At 43.8% G+C, this 20200-nt stretch overlaps 1 protein-coding gene and 1 long non-coding RNA gene across 3 annotated transcripts in view; one reads left to right on the plus strand and one right to left on the minus strand.

Annotated features, from left to right (window-relative positions):
- Positions 1–19708, plus strand: part of GREM2 (gremlin 2, DAN family BMP antagonist) — a 93786-nt gene extending 74078 nt beyond the window's left edge. For both annotated transcript variants that reach the window (XM_017657200.3, XM_017657208.3), the window contains one exon: positions 16894–19708. In XM_017657200.3, the coding sequence (XP_017512689.1) occupies positions 16894–17401 (508 nt within the window). In that variant the 3' untranslated portion in view covers positions 17402–19708. The remainder of the gene's footprint in view (positions 1–16893) is intronic.
- Positions 1428–17221, minus strand: LOC108395170 (uncharacterized). Its single transcript, XR_001852623.3, has 3 exons — positions 17096–17221; positions 15322–15415; positions 1428–13753 (listed from the first exon to the last, which is right to left on the minus strand). It is a non-coding gene; the product is annotated as an uncharacterized lncRNA (long non-coding RNA).
- Positions 19709–20200: the final 492 nt, after the last annotated feature.

Here is a 20200-nt window from a genome sequence, read left to right on the forward strand (position 1 = left end):
ATTTAGGATGGCCAGATAAGGCCTGGAGGAGACAGTCCCTGAATTCTTTGTCTCTAAGTGTGAACATCCAGAGGAAAAGCAAAAATATGTGGCTTCTTGTACCAAATTTAGTAAGAATTCAGATGGCACAAAATAGATTGTTTTCATTAAAAAAATTTTTTAATGGTTCTCTTTGCAGTTTCTAAAGAATTGCTGTTAAGAGTCAGGGTTGGAGAGAACTCAATGACCTTGACTCACAAGCAGACCCTCAGAAGCCCAAGGAGCGGACTGGGGATGGAGTGGGCGAGACCATGTGGGAGGTCTGCCATAAAGGCTGAGCTTTCTCATTAGAAGAAAGATTCAAGATTTCAGGGACTGAGATCTAGAAGCCTTTAGGAGCCAGAAGAGTCGTCACCTAGTAATTTAGCATCCACTCTGTGGTGTAGGGATGGTCTTTTTCATGTTTAAGAGGCAGAACTGTTCAAACAAGACAGTTATTTTGAAATACACCCAGGACCAATGCAAACACCAAATGGGCTGCCCAGAAACCACACATTATTTCCTTCAGACAAAAGATACTGGTGGCCTAATGAGTTTTACCCTTAATTGCCCTCTCTGGAACACAACCGCAGGAAGAACACCCACAAAACAAAAATTGTGAGTCCCCAAATTTACAGTATTTTGCAATGATCCCTATCCCTTTTCCTTTGAGTGCTAGTACTTGTGTTGTTAAATATTTGTGTTGTTTAACTCAGAAATTCCAGCCTAACATAATCTCAAAAGTGCCCTCCCAGAGAGAAAAAGGAAACGAGGAAAGGAGGAAAAATAATAAAGGCCTTACTGATGTACCTCCAAGAGACTTCAAGCCCTTCTGAGATAGTATCTTACTTGAATGTATTTTGACCTTCTTAAAGGGTTGGGGGCAGTAATAGAGATTAGTATTTTAAATGATGCAGAGGGAAAGTGAGACAAAAACAAGTTGGGCTAATTGGCCCATTGAATAAAGAGTATTTAAGAAATAATCAAAACTGTAAGTGGAGGCAAAGTTAAAATTCGACTAATCGGACTTATAAGAGTAGGATGGAGGATCAGAGGACTCCCTGGCATCATTTGCTGTTGTTTCCGTGAAGGATAAGCGTACCCGCACAGAGGCACGTCACTGCCCTGAAACGGCCCACCCCTCTCCGTAACCTCACAGGCAGTCCCTCCCCAGCCCAGCTGCCATCTCCTCCCCTGTGCTCCTGCACAGTGAGATGTCATTTAAGTACGGTCTCTACCTCCCCACCTCTCATCCTGGCCTCATCTCCATTGATGGGGCTTCCTTTTGAAACTGTCCCTTGGGATTGCTCCTGTTGAGTTGACCATGGCCTCCAAGTGGCCAAATCCATGAGCCTTTTTTGCTCATCAGCTGCTTGATCTCAGCAACATTCCAAAGAGTTAGGCCTTCCTCCCTTGAAACCACTTCTGTCAGCTTATGTGACACTAATCCCTCCCCATTTACCTGATTCACCCGTGGCTGGTCCCTCTCAGTCTGTGCAGGTCCCTCCTTCCCTGCATGTCTTTTTAATGCTGGATGGTTCCGGAGCTGAGTTCTCAGCATTCGCCCCTCTCTAGCATGGAAAGTCTGCTCCTGAGTGGTTTCACCCTTACCTCTCACCTTCAGACTCAAAGGAACAACAATACAGTTGTTATCCTTTCCACTTGGATATCTACTGGGCATCTCCCTTAACATGGCCAAAATGAAACCCTTGATTTGCCTGAAAACTACTCTTCCCTGGTCTTTCTTATTTCAAAAATGTTCTTCCCTCTCACGTTTAATGGAATATATCATGTTATTTTTATGTCATGTTGAAACATGTCTCAGAGCCATTTCCTCCTCTCTTCCACTACCGCCCTGGCCCACATCACCCTCGTTTCTCATCTGCACCCCTCCAACCGCCCAGGTGGCCCTCCACCTGCATCATTCTCACCAGTACACCTCCCTTTCTTCACTGCAGGAAGAGCTCTACATTTGTAAGACATAAAATGAGATTGTGTCACTTTGCTACTTTGAACCCTGTGCTGGCTTCACACTGAAAATTCATTAAAGTCCAAACACTTACTGTGTCACTAGGGCCACATGATATTGTTTTCATCCCCACAATGAACATTCAATCAGGTTCAGATGCTCACCATGTCCCTAAAACCACATTATCTAGTCCCCGTCTGCCTCATCCCCATCACTTGTACTCTCTCTCAAGCTTCCCACACTGGCCTTTCTGTTCTAAGCACACATCCCAGCTTATTCCCATGCTCGCTGTTCGAAGCTTGTCCTCATCCCAGCTTATTCCCATGCTCGCTCTCCCCTCTGTCTGGAACCCAGAGTGCCTCTCCTCTGTCGTTCAGGGGTCACAAGGTCCTCCTCAGCCAGGCCTCCCTAGCTATCAGTATCATCCCAGCCAGCACAAGTCAGTCTTCGTCCCTATTAAGTTCGACCTAGCACTCTGCTATCTACAGACGTCTTTGTTTTATGTCACTTACTAGTTTGCTATTCATGTACCCTCACTAGAACAGAACTCCCAGGAAAAGCAGGGCCATGTCAGCTGTACCCCCAGCTCCTGGTGTCTACGATAATAGCACATGGCACATGGGAGAGAGATTCCCAGTAAGCGTTTGTGGACAATGAATGAATTTAGGTGAAAACACTGCAGTGAAGCCCTTTAATGAACAGAGCTCAGAAATAACAATTGATATTAAAAGGATATTAAATTTCTACAATATCCTATCAGGATCTTAGCTTTTCAAATAACTTGAGACATTTATAATAGCTTCTGTCATCAAAATGAACTATGTATTTTACATGAAAACTTTGTATGGAATGATTCTTAAGACATTCCTTTATGTACAGTGCTTAAGACAAGGAGTATCTCAGAAGTTGTATTGCTTTTTAAATCAGTGCATCAGAGAAGTTAAGAAATGCATTGCAATTAGCAAGGAGCAAAGTACTTGCATTCAGTTATTTAAAATACTTACCATTAACACCCTCTGCCTATAAGTTGTGTAAAGAAATCTCAAGTACAAAACGCCAGATCATCAGGGAAGTTTGTTAAAATACATATTGCTGGGTCCCAAATCCCATTTCCACCTCAGAGTTCCTGATTCAATAGATCTGGAGGGTGCAGGCGAGGGAGGGGTGTCAACTTTCGCATTTCTAATAAATTCCCAGGTGACGTTGATGCTACTAGTCAGGGAACCATGCTTTGAGAAACTCTAATCAAAGTTACTCAGCAATTAACTACAAGGGGAGGAAAAGGGCCTTAATAGTAGGAAAACAGGAGGATATTTCATAACTTTCAGAATAATTCTGCTAGCCTGTTACAAAGTTATCCAAATGATTTTTTTATTTTATATTAATATAGAAGAATATTGCCCCATTTGATGTCAAATCTCCCCCTTTATTCTTAGATGTTTATTAAGCTTTCTGATCTTCTATTACATATTTCCTTTATTCTTCTCCAGAAAATTCTTCTCCTGTGTTTAGAGAACTTCCCCCAAATAAGGTTTGTCCCTCACTGTTCCCCTGCATCGATTTTTCAAAAAATTGTATTTAAAAATCATTTGCCAGAGCAACCAAAAATTCCAATTAAGACAGTTTGGGATGGTGAACTGAGAAGATGGAAAGCTCATCGGGGCTCTTTCCACAGCCTCTGCTTAACCCCCCATCTCTTCTGCCAGCCCCGGGGAGTTCTGAGCTTCAGTTCCCACCCTCATTCTTATCCGGGACTTTAGCAGCTACCTTACCCATCTTTCCCTGGACCAAAGGCACTTGATTCCTAAACACTCAAACCCATCAAGTCTTAAAGAGTCCAGAGGTCTCTTTGTGACAAAGTAATGCTATTTCTAGAGATTTATGGGAATGTGATGCTCCAAAATCAACATACACAGGTGTTTATAGCAGCCTTACTTACAAAGTTGAAAATCAGATGCAGACTAAGCAGAATAATTATGTATATTGAACACACATATTAGAAGATTATATAGCCATAGAAGAGTATTTATATTTCTCTTGCATATTCTCTGAATTCTCCAAATTTTCTACAAACAGCAAACAGAATTTTTGTAACCAAAATAAAATTATTATTTTAAGTCTTTAGAAAGAATATCAAGTTAATTGGGATCATGCATTAGTGCTACTTTCCACCCAAGACAGATGTCTCTTTTATAACATCCTTGCAGAAAAATCACAAAGGCTTCATTTAACATGTTCTCTCAAGAGATTGTTTGATGTGTTATGGATCAACCCACATAACTTTTGAATTTCTGAGAACAGTATTTGATTTTTGCTTGATTTAATTTTTAACCATAAACTGAATTTTGTTCATAAAATAGTTTCATATTAATTCCTCCGCTAGTTTTCTTTTTGAGACAAAATTCACATAATGCAATTAACCATTTTAAAGTGCATGAGTCAATGGCATTTTAGTACACTCACAGAGGTGTGCAACCACAAGCTTAGTCTAATTCCAAAACATTTTCATGACCCCAAAAAAGAAAATCTCATCCCCATCAGGTAGTGGTTCTCCGTTCCTCACAGTCTCACAGCCCCAGGCAACTAGGCTTGCGTATTCTAGATACCATTCACTTTTTAAAGAGCTATGGTTGTTATCTTTAGAAGACACACTGTGGAATAAGAATACTTACACTGGGGCTGCCATCTCTTTGGCCCCAGTCGGCTAGAAATGGCTTAGTTGTGACCTGCACAGGACAGCCCTTCTCTGTCACACCTCTCCCAATGCCACCAGTGCCTCCACTGAAGGCCTATCATGTTCTTAGTGTTAAATACAGAGAATTCCTTTCATGGCCCCTTCCAACATAAAGGATACCTTCTATGGATTCTCTTTAGCTTTTTAAGCTTCTGCTCAGTGTGTTGCCTGAAAGACACCCAAACTTCAACCAAGAAGCAGAAGGGGAGAAGAGCAGGCAGGACAGGAGACTCACTGGGCTGGCCCCCGCTCAGGCCTCCCTCCGCACGGTGATGACTATCTACCTCCACGACCTCGGAGTTGCCGTGGGCCAGGTCCCTGGCTCTGACTCTCCCCTGGGCCCCTCCCTACAGGGACCTCTCCAATGGTGTGTCCATGGACTTGCACAAGCCTCAGCTCACAGCTTGAGAAGAAAGGCATCCTAAGTGGAAACACATCACAATTACTTGCAAATCATCTCCCGCACATCTTCCTGTCACAAGCCATTAAAGAAATCCTCTACTCTAAACATGGGAAAATTGCTCAAAGGAAAAAGTGATGTGAGATCTAAATTCTAATTAACTGCAACACTGATTGTTATGTATCACAGGATTAGACTCTGGTCCTTATTAATGATGATATAATTAATGAAATTTGCCCTGGGCAGTGGACCAGAGCCTAGATAATTACACTGTAGACAAATAATTTAGGCTTTGCTTTTCAGAATTTGGAGTGCTTATTAAAAATGCCATTTGTCCGATTCCAACCGAAATCTTGAGAATCAGAATTCCTACATCATGTGGTTCTGGCATCTGCATTTTTAACAAGTTCCCCAGTGTGTCTTGTTTATACTGAAGTTTGAGAGCCACTTATTACAGAAAATGAGTCCTGTGGTGAATTTATATTGAATGCAAATAATAGATATTGTTCGTAGAACTTGCTCTCTGGAAAAAATGTGCCAATACTCATGTTTGGAAACAATATATTAGAAAATATTTGATAAGCTTGGCTTAAGGTAGAACTGGTTCTGTTTGATGTTAACAAGAAACATTCTCTAGAAATACTTCAAAAGTTCAGTAGAAGTCTCATTTTATTTACATTATTTATAATTAGGCTGATCCAAGGAAAGATCTGAACAGGGTTATAAAAAGCAGGATGGACACCAAACATATCATGAGCACATGTGCGCTCAGTAAATATTTGCTGCATGAATGGTACACTTAAATTTGCTTTGTTTCCCAAATAAAAGGCAAAGGAATGATTCCTAACCTCCCAGGCTTTCCCCTTCTCAAATATCAGTTGTATTCTGGCTGTTTGAATACTAGCAATTACAACATCTGTGATTTCTCTAAAATAATAAATATCCGTTCATTTATTCAATAAATTTCACTAGGCATTTCCTATGCGCTGATGCTGGTGCTATCCAGGGATATGGTCATGTTCACAGCAGACAGGGTCTCTACTGTGATGGAGTTTTCCATGGTAGAAGATTTGTAAGCGAGGTGCTTCGGGAGAAGGCTGATTATTGAAAATCAACGGAAATCTCAGCCTGGCTCCTGTCATCTTGCTGCCTGAGGCAGATATGGAGACACCTCCTCTGCCTCATCCCATGTCCATTCAGTCCCTTCGACAAGTCAGCACCCAAATATCTAAAACGTTTCCTTCTAGTCCATCCCCTTGGCAACATTATTTTATTTTTCATGGATTTCTCAAAGAGCAGACTGACTAGTCTCCCACATCCAGGTTAATGTCCCTTTTTGCTTATTTATTTCATTCCTGGCATGAAATCCATGTCTTACTCATCTTTGCATCTCAACCCCAGAAAAATGCCTGAAACATGTGGGATGGATGAATGGATCAATGAATTCTTACAGCGTTAGTGAAAGTGCTGCCTATGACATATGTATAAATAGACACCACTTTTGATATTAGCATTCATTTAAAATAGGTTTTTGACACTTTAAAAAAAATTTTTTTCCATACTCATGTTCGTTGATATGACTGACGTCTCCTGGTTTCCGCTGGTTACATTTGTTTTCTTTGGTCAACCGCCTTGGATTTGCCCTCAGATTTGCCTGGATTCAGCCTCAGTTGTCAATAGCAGCTGACTTGGAAAAGGCAAGGTGTCTAAGACTTAACACCAACTGCACCAAACTTCTTGTTTCAATTAGATTACTTCATATGGGACTTTCCAGTCCCCTATGAGTCCATATGCCCACAGAGTGTTTTGAAAAACTGTCAGAAAAGACAGGTTGCAGAATTCAAGAGAGGTAAGGAAGGGAATAGGAGAGGAACAAAGCCCAGGGTCTTTCTTCATAACGTTTGCTTGTGGTCATAAAATTTTTATGCGTCAAAGAAAGCAAGGAAGAATTTTTCATTTTCCCCAGTGTCGTTAACACAATTCTCATGCTTAGAAACAATGACATAATATGATAATAATAATATGCTTCAGTGTACTGTTCTCCAAATATTTCTTTAAATTGACATACCCTCTCACAAACTGTTTGACACCTAGACTTTACAGTGAATATCACTTAAACAATATTACAGAGTTGATGTTTGAAAATAAAATGGTTATAATACTCTCCTTAATGTCTTCAGAGTAATCTAAATACTGTAATTGCTAAATACTATAGCTATTTTATGTCTGCTCTTATGCATTTTTAAAATACATTTAAACATACTCCTTGATAGGAGATACTCTTTGGATTCATATTTCTCTTGAGCCCTTGCCACATTTTCCTAAGAGAACAGGCTTTAGACTTAAAAGTCTTTATTTTCACCTTGTCATTCGTTTCCATGACAAAATGTATGCATATAAATTTTCATTTTAATTCTGTTGCCATAAAGCCACAGGATTCAAAATTTTCCTGTGGATTGGTCACTTATTAGAGTGTAGAGAAGTATTTGATGAAAATAATATAACTATGCTAAAAATTCAGTAAATAATTATTAACTATGAAAGGTAAATACCAATTATATGCCTCTCTTAAAGAGATACCCCATACATGAAGATTTTTTGCTGTTACTTGTTTTCATGAATGAATACTTTTTATTGCCAGGAAGAAATAAGGGTCAGCAGAAATTTTCTATTGTGTGAGTGGCAGGGGGTATGATTATATTGTGTGCACAATATATACTAAAGAAATTTGTCACAAAAGGAGAGTGCAACAGAAATGTGTTTTTTAGCAGCAATGAATGTCTCAACTTCTTGATTGCCTTAAGCTTTTCAGACTTATATGTGAAAAATCATCATCTCAAGACTATTTGTGGTGATAGATCAGCTGACAATTTAATTAGCTCTTCCTTCAATTTTGATTTAAAGGAAATTATTGGAAACAAGCTAGCCTGAAAAAAAGATGTACTCATTGGTCACTTGCTTTTTAGTGAGCGCACTAATATTCAGAAGCCTCCCTTTGTTTGGTGCCCTAGAAACTTCGTTAGACCCCTGGCAATACAACACGGTGGAAGGGGCTGGGTGGGGGGCCATCTCCTCCTTCTGGCCAGTGCAAGAAGGGGATGCTGAGAGGGGCAGGGAAGAAGGGCTTGTCCATCCCATTGTGGACACTTCCCATGTGGATCTCTTAGAAAAGAAGGAACAAATGGAGGTTGAGAATTTGAGTACTGATTCCTCTAAAACCACTCCTGAACTGCTCCTGCTTGGAAAGCTTTCCTGTAATCCCTCAGCTGCACATCTGCCAGCTGGAAAACCATTTACCGAGAAGATTTGCTGGAGGAATTAAGATGAGAGATGGCATGAGGCCAGTGGTAGACGGAACAGAGTGGACAGACCGCATGGAAGGAGGACAAGGACCTGCCAACACATTACGACTGAGTTCTAGGTGGCTGTTTATTGGATTTTCAAAAATATTCCACTGTTAAGAGTTATGTTGACTTCTGACTTTGATGGCTAGATACGTATTAAATCATTATGATTAAAGGCTTGTGTAAAAATCACTGCTACTGAAAAAAGCTTACCCAGTTTCGAGTTCCTGTTTATCATTTTAAAAAAAAAATTCACATTAATACCAGTGTAGGTAAAATCTATTTGATCATCCAGTCTTCCATTTATTCCTTCAGACATAGAATTCAAAGCTATTTTCCAGACCTATCATAAGACAAGGTGGGAAGAAGATTGAATAGCCTGCCTTACAGTAACGTCCCCCTGGGGGGACGTGCCGACAACAGCCACATGGTGGCCTACCAGATGTAAGGAGCCAGGCATGACGATGGCAGAAGTGAAAACCACAGGGAACATGCTTGCTCTCACAGAGGACGTGGCATTTGAATGAAACTGAAAATACCCAGCAGTAGTCACAAAACAAGGTTTCAGCCAAAAGAAGTAACAGTACACATTTATAGGCTCACAAGGAGGCTTGTGATACTCAAGTGGTAAGGACCTAACCCAAAGTAGTAACAGTGGGGCTGGGCAGTGAGGCAGGAGGGATAGTTAAGTTCTTGCTAATGGGTTTAATATATGAGAGGATAAAGTAGAATGCTCTCCAGTATCCAAATAAAAGCAATTTAAATACTGAAGAATTTGCTAACTCACAAACATGAAGGTCAGAGATAAGCCATCCTAGGGATGGTTAATTCAATGGCTTAACAATATAATCACGAATCCAGTTGTCTTCCATGTTGTGGTTTATACTGCAAAAACCTGACTTTCATCCCATGCTTGTACCCTTATGGCGGCTGTCGTTGCCTGACATCAAGCACCTGCATAACCACAACCAAAAGCCGGAACAATATTTTCTCCTGGCTTGTCTCTTTTTATGGGAGAGTCAACATCTTTCCCAGGAAGCTATTCCTTACATCTTGTCAAGTCATTGGCTCGGACCAATCAAGTCCCACTCATGGTATCAAGAAGCACCCATAAAGAAGTTGGACTCCAATATCCAAACAAAATTGTGCCTCTTTTAGCAAAGAGGAAAGAGAACTTTGGGACTCGGGTAGTAAGGTAACAGGGTCTGCCTTAGCTCAGCTCCCCAGGGTGGGTGCAAGGATAAATGTGCTGTTCACTGGGATAGGAACTGTCTGAAGAGAAGAAAATGAGATTTGGAATGCATGGAGTTTGAGGTGCCTAGAGGACATCCAAAAGTGTTCGGTAGGCAGCTGGGCAAAGGGTCTGGGAGTCATGAGCAGATAGCCGGTGGCCGAAGTGAGAGGCACAAATGAAATCCTTAGTAGGAATGTGAGGAATGAGAAAATGGGATTATGGAAGGGCCCCCGGGGAACACCAACCTTTAAGAAGAAGCCAGAAAAAGAAAAATCAGAAGAGATTGAAAGAGTAAAGAGAAAGAAGAAAGAACACTTTGGTCATGAATTCCGGAATTGGTAAAAAGTGGGCACACAGTTTTGTCACCATTCCTATGCACACCGAGCAAAATGAAGAACAAGCCTGAATGGGGCATGATTGGAAAGGGCTGAGTGCCGGGGTTTTTGGTTTTGTTTACAGCCCTGGAGACAGACCACTCTAGTTTTCATGTACACTCAGACAGAAAATCTATATAGCCCACTGCGGAGGAGAAGTCTGCTGTCTGAGAAGCTCATCCTGAACATGTAAGGCTGCCCCAGGAGGGGAGGAGGTGGGGTGGGCAGTGCAGACTCACTGCAGCATGATGGGTCCCTTGAGCAACAGCCTACCATCTTCACCTGAAAAAAGTCAAAGGTTCTACCTCACGGCAGCAGAGAACAATGTTACCGGCTATAAAATCCTTAATGGATCGCTCGTAATTTCTTCCTTCCTCTCAAAAGAACTCAAGGTTCCTTTTGCTCAGAGCGTTCTTGGACTATGACTTGATCTCAGTGCCACATTCCTCATAACAGCAACTCAGAACAGGGGGTAGTAAGTGCCATTAACACCATTTTACAGAGGGGAACCCGGAGAAGCCTGGGAGAGAGTCATGCAGGGTCACGAGATGGGCAGCTCCAGCCCCAGAAACCACATTCTCACTCCCACTCCCAGAGGGCCTGCTCTAGAGAAAAGCAGCCATGCGTGTGTAAGCTCACACCTCTCAAGGCACTTTCTCACCCATTCTTATTAACCATAATGCTTTGCTCCCATCTTGCCTCAGTGCTACGTTTCTCAGACTGAGTTTAACCAAACAATTTCTTCAAAGATTAAGAACTCTGCAAATGATACGCTTGCTATCCAGAAGTCAAAGTAACGACAGTATCATTTCTTCTTTGGTTGAAAACCTTTTCTAAAAACATAATATGATTTTTCCAGATGAAATTAAACATCTCCTGGAACAAAATGATAGTCAGTGTTCCATTCAGGCAAATGTCACTTGGAAAAGTAAGTGAATACATTTGGATTTTAAACTCTGAGTCATGTGGGATGCCCTGATAGCTCTGCTTTGAAACTGCAAGCTACTTCCTATCCTTCTCATGAAAGTTCAGAAGATACATAGTTAGTACTTATTTTTCTTTCCCTGATATTTTAATTTCTCTCTTCTACTTAGAATAAGTTGCCCTCTTTCCTTTTCAGAGTACAACTACTGCATTTCAGCTTGGTGATCAACTCTCTTGTAATCAGAAGTGTGCAAATTGAAATAATAAGATGCCATTCCAATTTTTTCAGATAGGCAAAAAGTAATAAGTCTGGTACCACCAGCTGTGAGCAAGTATGTGCAGCCCCAGGACTCACATATTACCCCGGGGAGAAGACTGGTCAGCACTTGGAAAGTGACTTGGCAAAACTTAGTCAAGCTCAAGTTGTACATATTCCATGACCCAGCATTTCCATTCTCGGTGTCTCCTCTAGAAACACTCTTAACAGATGGACATAAACACAGGCAAAAATGTTCAGAGCAGTGCTATTGGCAATAGGGAAAAAGGAGAAGAAACCTAAGTGCCCTTCAGCCAGGTATTCAGCAGCAGAGATGAAGAGACTCCTTCTAAAAATATGCACACGTATAAAATCTCAGACACTTATTTTTGGATGAAAATGGTACAAAAGGAGAGCATGGTACTATTTAGGTGAAGGTTAAACATGTGCACACAAACACACAGTCATCCACAAAACAAGCAGTAAAAGCCTCTTCAGCGGGAATGATACCTAACAACCTCAGAATGCAGGTCATTTCAATGAAGGTAGAAGGAGGGGAGGATGAAACAGCTTCACCTATATTGTTTTATTTCTTTCAAAACTAAAAGGGATTGCAAAGTAAAGATGGGAAATATTAATATTGGTTTAATCTTGGTGGTGCGTGTATAGGGTTTGTTCTATGTTCGCTCTTGCTCTATGTTTGAAATGTTTCAGTTAGAAATTGTCTCCTTTTCCAGCAAGAGAGCCCAAAGGCAAAAAAGGCAACAACTGGTTTGGAGAGGGAGGGTTTGGAACGGGGTTTGGCAAAACGGTTTTGTCAAAGGCCAGATAGTAAATGTTTTTTATGTGGCGGGCAATAGCGTTTCTGTCTCTCCTTCTCTGTCCTCCCACAAAAGCAGCCAGAGAAAATGTAAATAAGATGGGCGGAGCTGTGTTCAATACAACTGTATTTACACACACAGACCTCAGGTTGGGTTGGCCCCAGGCTACTGTGTGCCACAAATTACAGTTGCTGAAGGTAAGTGGCTTCAGCAGACAGGCAGTCTTACAGTAAGAGGACAGTCTCGAGCCAAGGAATATCTATGTCTAGTTCAGGAGCTCCCTCCCAGCCTAAGAATCCCAGTCATGGATGAAGTACCTTTGCTTACTGAGTTCTAGTAGTAAAATTCATAAAACTAATCTCTGAATTCTAGCATTTTGGGGGCTTTTGTTTGGAGTTCTTTGTTTTTGATTCTGTTTTCATTTGGGCTATGGGAGGAAGTTTATCCTAGATGTATCTGCCCATATTCAGCCCTGGGTGCTTGCCTTCAACCTTCCAAACATGCCTTAGAATTCTAACGTCACAGAAAAAGTTTGAGCCCCAAATCATTCACCACTTATGCGCGGCCCAGAACACCTTGACCTGACCTCTAAAACTCATCAAGGTCACTGCGAGTGAGTTAACCAGCTTAAGTGCACCCTTGGCCTTTGGTCACCTGCATAGACCTTTTGGTAAATATGATTCAGTACTGCTACATCCTTTTCTAGTAATTAGGAAGCTTTATTCTCAAGCTCCTATTGTAGAACCTGAAAGTTCTTAAGAAGAGCTTCCAGAAGGGGCTAGTTATTTTTTAGCAGCCTCAATACTAGACTGCTCTGCCCTGTGACTCCCTGGTTCTGGAATCTACAAAGGCCGAGCGCCAGGGGAAGCACTTCGCTACCTCTTTGCATAGCCTGCTTTGACCAACCCAGGCTGCTTAGCCTCTCAGCATATTCGGTTCTGACACCCTTGCTAATTCACCGCTTTGTCAGTCCACCAGGATGGTGGATAACACCAACAGAACTTATTTACCAGTTTCTTCTGATATAAGCCAAACACAAGATACATGGTGAAATGCAGTACCTCTGTGCTGTCTGTACTGGCAGGGTGGCAGCATTCCCGAGAGGGTAACTGCATGCCAACCATTTCTCTGAGTAGCAAAGTGACTCAAGGCAGAGAGGACTCTGGAAGGCTAAAATCAGGGTCTGGTGGGGCCACTGACATGTGTGCATGGATGGTCAGTGAGCTGAAGAAAGAAGCCAGTGGTTCTCTCCCCAGGGAACCCCACCCACCTAGAAGGGGACGATGGGCCAGGGCAGCAGCTGGCTCAGCTGCCTTCCCATCCTTGCAGTGAAGAGATCACAGCCTACCAGTCACTGCAGCAAAATGCCTCTTGCCTATTGACTCTAACACTGAGATGCCAGAGACACTGTGCAGGAGGAAGGAAAGAAACACCCGCTTGGCCCCAGCCTTCCAGCCTCCTCCACCTCTTTTTCCCATCCTGAAAATGGGTGGTTTGCTTTCCTCCTTAGGTGCTTATGAGGCAGAACTGCTCAGGTGCCTGCCAGATGTTCTGAAACTGTTTTCAAGTGTTCAAAGAATGCATGTTGGTAATCACCACATCTAGTACTGTGGACTCCAAGAGCTTTTGCCCCAAATCGAGCTGAGTTTTAGCTCTGCTTCCCCTGACGACGACAGGACCTGTGGAGAAAAAGCAAGCAGTTTTGAGCCTATCAAAGATGCCTGTGGGGCTTTTACTGGAATCAGAAGCTGAGGACCAGACAGACTCTGTAAATCTTTCCTGGCTGGGACTTGCAAACTTTTAGTTGTGTTTACTCAGCATGTTAATAATTTCGGAAATTATTAACATGGAACCAACATACTTTCTTTTAAAGAGACTATTGAGATCACAAATCATTCTGCAAATATAATAAGCTGGGTAAGCAGAGTGAGTCCAATACTCAGCGCTTGCCATGAGCCTGCTGGAAGCGTGGCCGTGTTCATAGGACAGTGCATGTGTGGAGCTAAGGAGCCGTGAGAAAACCCCTTTACAAACTCGGCCTCAATATTTCAGTAATTGTGTTGGACAAAATGTTTTTACAAAACAAGATCTTCCCTTTTCCCCCTCTGCTCTCAAGGCTTTTCTCTCCCTTGCCCCATGTCATCCACTCACCCACCTCCCACTCTCTCGCAGTGTCAAACCTGGAGGAATTCCCATCAGGATTTTAAGAGCTCTTACTTCCTAGGCATCTCCTGCTCCATCTCCAGGAAGAGCTGATGCTCTTTCCTTTTGCCCTCACTTCCCCTGTGGGGCCATGGTGCCCCTGGAGTTCACCTGAAGCAATTCTTTAAAATACAGATCTCCACTCTACTGATCCAGAGTGTTGTGGGATCAGGAGTCTGCATCCTACTGCATTCCAGGTGATTCTGATGCTCTTGGTCCCAGGATCAATACTGCGAGAACCTAAGCCACTGTCCCTATATAACTGTCACTGTTACTGTCACTTTTGCATGCCTTTCTCCATCTTCTTAATTCAAGCTTGTTGAAGGCAATGAAATGCAATGGTAGTCATATACCACTCAACACATATTTATTGTGTGCCTACCGTGTTCCAAGGCACTGTTCTGAGTGCAGGGCATACAGCAATGGGCAAAACAGGTGGCCCTTCTGTCTTGGACCTTCTGTTTCAAAGGGGTGAGTCAGATAATACAAAAGTAAATCAGATCATTAAATACTATCTTAGACGATTCTAAGTGCCATGCAGAAAAACAAAGCCAGATGAAGGAGACAATGAATGCTGGGATTGTGGTGAAGTTCCCCTAAAGCCTCCCTATGGGAGTGATAACTGAGCAAAGACTCGGAAGACGGTGAATGAAGGCCATGCAGATATCTGGGGAAGAGAGAAATGTTAAGGCTCTGGAGCAGGAAAATGCTGTGCACATTCTAGAAACTGAAAGGTGGTCAGTGTGACTGGAGCAGAGTAAGCAAGGGGTGGGGAGAGAGTAGATGAAGAAGCCTGTGAGATAAGGGTGGGGAGGGCAGGTCTTGTAAGGGCTCATCCAACACTGGTTATCTGAGGGAGGTGCTGCCATTTACAAAGCTTATCAGAGTGTTTGCTCCAGAATAAATACCCAACAAGTACCTGACAAATGGACTCATCTACTAGGTGATATGGCTCAGACTCAGAGGAATAACACTGATACAGAGAAATATTTTGGCGTAGGTATTTTAACACAAGTATTTTTAGCAAAGGGGTAGCAGTACTCACCTGGAGCCAGGAAGCAAGGATTCAAATATTTCACATACTAGCAGCTGTCGATCTGGGTTAGTTACAAAGTCTCGCAATGCCTCAGCTTCCTCATCTGTAAAGTGGGGGAAATAATGCTTCATAGAACTCTGAGGATTAAACAGGTTTATACAAGAAAGGAAACTGTAGGGGCATTGACTGTGTTTTGAACACCAGAAAATATTATCATTGGCATGAATATACTTAAGCCATTGATAATAACTCAGGGAGTTTAATATGTTTGAGATTTAATTTTAGTCATTATGCTTATGCCTGCTATATGTAATATTATAATTAGAACATACTATATAATGATATAATGTTTTATGTAGGTATATAATTTTACATGCCATTTTGGGGTGAACAAGTGAAACAAATGAGAGTTCTATGAGTGGTAAAATGCACAGAGAGGGAGAGATGAAATGTGCATGTGTTGGTGATGATGACACAGGATGAGGAGGAAAGCTACAGTGGGAAAGGGAGGTGAGAGTCATCTCCACTGAGGGGTGTTAGTGAAACTATAGCAATGAAAACTGGAGTTAACCTTTGCAGAAGTCCATCTTCATTCAGATTTCAGTATGCTTTCTACAAGACCTGGTATAAAGTAAGAACAGTTCCCTTGTGTGAATGGACTTCTGGCATGGTGCCCTATCCACAGACTGAAGAAATAAGCCTTTCATGTGGCTCACCATTGCACTGGTCTAAGGCAGTTTTAATATAGCCATGGAAATTTCTTAATTCATGGCCGGGCAGGCGTTTCTGCTACGAGAATCTAATACATGGCTTGTAATTACTTGAATATCTTTGTGCAGATGTTAACTGTTACTTATTATTCAGAGCAATTAACAGAGGTGTAAATGCTGATTTTCCTAATTTCTGTCCATTTCTAACTTTAATACTGAATTTTAAGAAACTTGTGAACCATGCCCACGTTTCCTTCCCTTTTTATAAATTCTCTTAATCATATCTGTGTCTAGGGGTTAATTCTGATGGCTCTTGGAGGCAGATGCCTGGCTCCAAATCCTGGGCCATTACTCCGTGGTTGTGTGATCTTGCTCAGGTCTGTTTATCTCTGTCATTCCTATTTACTCAGCATCCATGGGCTTGTTTTCTTCACACAGTGGGGAGAGGACTGCCACCTCCAACGTAAGGCTGTTTTGAGGATCAAGGGAGATATCCATATTAAAGCTCATGGTACCTACTAAAAGGCAGTCAGTGCTGGGTACTGTCAGTGGTCCTCCGGCCAGCTGGCCTGGACTACGTTTGACAGCCTCTGCTTTGTGATTCTTCTGTAGTTGTTCAAGATGTGTAGTCTACCTGCATGATTAATGACTGAGTGTTCTGTGCACCACCCTGCCTTGGGGGCAGTATTCAGGAAAGCCCTTGGCTGTCTGTAAGTGTGCTATTTAATCCTGTCCCATCCCGGAGTCCGCAGCCGGCCTCGCCCACCTGGCTGCAGCTCCTCCTTGCAAAACCCTGAGGCCTGCAAGAGACGCGCCCCGCACGCACGCGGCCACCGTGCCAGCCACCCCTCTGATTGTGCTGTCTTTGCAGGATGCTCCGGAGGCTGTCGCTGTCCGTACTCCTGGTGGCCGTGCTGGTGGAGGCAGCCGGAGCCAGGAAGGCCCGGCCCGCGGGCGCCATCCCCTCGCCCTACAAGGACGGCGGCAGCAACGCCTCAGAGCGATGGCACCACCAGGTCAAGGAGGTGCTGGCCTCCAGCCACGAGGCGCTAGTGGTCACCGAGCGCAAGTACCTCAAGAGTGACTGGTGCAAGACGCAGCCGCTGCGGCAGACGGTGGGCGAGGAGGGCTGCCGCAGCCGCACGGTGCTCAACCGCTTCTGCTACGGCCAGTGCAACTCCTTCTACATCCCGCGGCACGCGCGCGCCGAGGAGGGCTCCTTCCAGTCGTGCGCCTTCTGCAAGCCGCAGCGCGCCACCTCCGTGCTCGTGGAGCTCGAGTGCCCCGGGCTGGACCCGCCCTTCCGGCTCAAGAAGATCCAGAAGGTGAAGCAGTGCCGCTGCATGTCCGTGAACCTGGGCGACGCAGGCAAGCCGTGAGCGCGCGCGTGCGTCCCGGTCCGCGTCCCGCCCCGCGCCCGCACGCCGTCCCGCCGCGGCCCGCACGCTCCCGGGCGCGGCAGCAGTCCCCGCGCGACCCCGGGCCTCCCCCGCCTCCGGCCCGCGCTACGCTGTGCCCCGAAGGAAGGTGCTGGAAAGCCCCACCCGCCGGCCCGCAGTCGGGGAGCGCTTCCCAGGTGCCCTGTCAGTCGGCGCCAAGGTTTCCACCGTGTGGAGGAGCGAGCCTTTTCCCCACACTCCAGCTCGCCCGTCCCCGGGAAGCGGGGGATCTGTGGCCCCTCCGAGCGGCCCTCACACACCTGCCGTCGGGGCTCTGGCCGGGGCGTTCACTCTGCGCCGCCGCCAGGCCAATTTGGACCACTTCTGAAAGGATGTCCGTGCTTGGGGAGGGTCTCCGAAGCCACCTGACACCGAGAAGACGGCATGAGCCACAAGGATCACAAGGGGGCTTCCCTGGGGACCTTGCTCGCAGCTGGCCACACTCCCCCAACCCCAGCCACCACAGCCTCCTCATCCTCACCCCCTACCCCCATCTGTGGACTAGAGATGAACTCGGGTGTGCATGCTATTATCGCTGCAATAGAATATTGCTACACACAAAGGTCTCCATATTAACGCTGGTTTTGTAATTGACCTATAATGTCAAGAGCTGTTAAAAAAAGTATTATAGACCTATATGTATTGTTTCACGTGTTTCGACTCTGCCTTTGCAACATCCTTCTGAGTGGGCACCAGAGCAGGTGATGACCTGCCTGGAAGGTGGTGGACTCAGAAGTAATGCCTGGTCAGCAGTTCACCCTCAAGCACCTATTAGATTGGGCAGGGAGGTGGGAGCAGTTGCAATTTTACATTGAACACTGTCTCACTGAAGGTACTAAAGCATTGCAGCTTAAGGTAGAATTGGGTCTGGATGGATGGATGATGGAGGGGGACTCTCTGGGAAGTTGTTAACACGGAGCTCCAAAGCCCCTATAATATTTATTATGCAGACATAGAGTGACAAGGTATGCTATTTCACTGCCATGACATTAAGCAAAAAATACTTCCTGTTAAAGGAGTTAAATATTTAAAATTGTAAGGAGTTGGGTCACTTTGTGGCTTAGGAGGAAGTAAAGAATAAAATATATAAAGCAGAAATAAAATTGAACTGTCCTACAGAAAGAAGCTGGCTTCCTTTCCAAAGAATGTGCTTTAAGAAGGATGCACAAACATTAGCTCAACTTTCATTTTCATATCAACTGTTGAGGTTTTCATGTTGCGGTCTCTTGAGATAAGAAAGTTGACATAACTTATTTTCCAGGGACATGATACTTCAAGTCCCTTTGCTAAACTGCCCCACCAAAGGCTTCCCTGTGAGTAATGTTTATGGAATCTGATAAATGTGAATGAGATGTCATTGGTGGGAATCAGCATACTTTGAAAACCTTTTACTGGTAATCCCCAACACTCAGTTGCAAACGCTGCTGCCAGGGGACTCAGAAAGACCCCGTGTCAGGGTTTGTGAGGTCCCCTACAAGCTGCTATGGGAACTGAGACTAACGGGCCTTACCAGTGCCTGGGATGGAGAGACATTTCACCTGGAATGTAAGGATGCAGGTGGGGGTGCAAGTGGGTGACTCCCTCTCCTGCCTCACCTCGCAGGCTTCATTTCTGTCACTTCCAGTAACACCGTGAAACCCGAGCAGAATGTGCTGTTCGGAAGGAGGTCTTAGCTTCAGAAATGGAACACAACGCCCTAACTCAGGAGGCAGAACTCAACAGAAATCCTCGAGGGCTGGGACCTTGGGATGGAGAGAGAGTGGGGAGGGTGTCCAAGTTCAGAACTGATTTTTGCCTTGTGCAAAGCCTGAGTCAGACTCAGTGTCAGCACATGCAGTGGAGAAGCTGTGGAGGCAAGCAAGCCACAGGACTGTAAAGACGGCCAGTGCAGTAGGAGGGGGCAGGGAGGTCTCCCTGATTGCAAAGCCAGCCCCTGTCATTCTATTAACACAGAACCCTGGCAGAGAGGGGAAGGATTAAGCTATGAACTAACTCACAGCCTACAAACACGAGCATGTTCTCTTTGAACCCAACTGTGGGTGTAACGATGGAAGCAATATGATATGCTGCAGTGTGAAACTCCTTCTGGGGGTTCTTGTTTGTACAAAGTTTACCTTATAATGGCTCAAATTGTATTTAATTGTTTTTTTTTGTCTGTTTATAAATGAAGAAAAGCTCTAAGTATAATGTAATTATTTTATAGGTGTACTATTAAATTATAGAATAAATAAAGATACTCTAGGATTATATGAGTGAGATCCTGGTGTGATGTGCCCTAAAAAGGGAATTCTGAACTTGTTTCAGTGGGCTTTTGTCTGGACATGGTGAGTTCAAGCGCTAGCCTACGTCACATGATGTCCTTTGAGGCCTGGCATCTTCAAACAGAATCAGGCTCAGGAATCCAAGGAGAGAGGTGGTACGGATGGCTCTTAATCCCAGTCTTGGGAGCATCCTAGCCTCTTACAGACCTCCCAGCAGCAGAAGACAGGATTCTTAACCTATTCTCACTTCACTCTCTTAATGAGAAATACTGAATAAAGAAATCCTGGGAAATAGCTGCAAATAAAAACTTATTTAAAAAATACAAACTTCAATCAAATTGCTTATGGTTGATTGACCATAAGGATTTCAAAGGAATTCAATTTAACTTCATAATACATAATTTATCTTAGTTTATTAGATGGGACTGAATACTCCACCTAAATGAGACTAAGGAATTCCAATTCACTTGTTTCTGAA

Source organism: Manis javanica, chromosome 11 (genome assembly GCF_040802235.1).
Source record: "Manis javanica isolate MJ-LG chromosome 11, MJ_LKY, whole genome shotgun sequence".
Taxonomy (NCBI): Eukaryota; Metazoa; Chordata; class Mammalia; order Pholidota; family Manidae; genus Manis; species Manis javanica.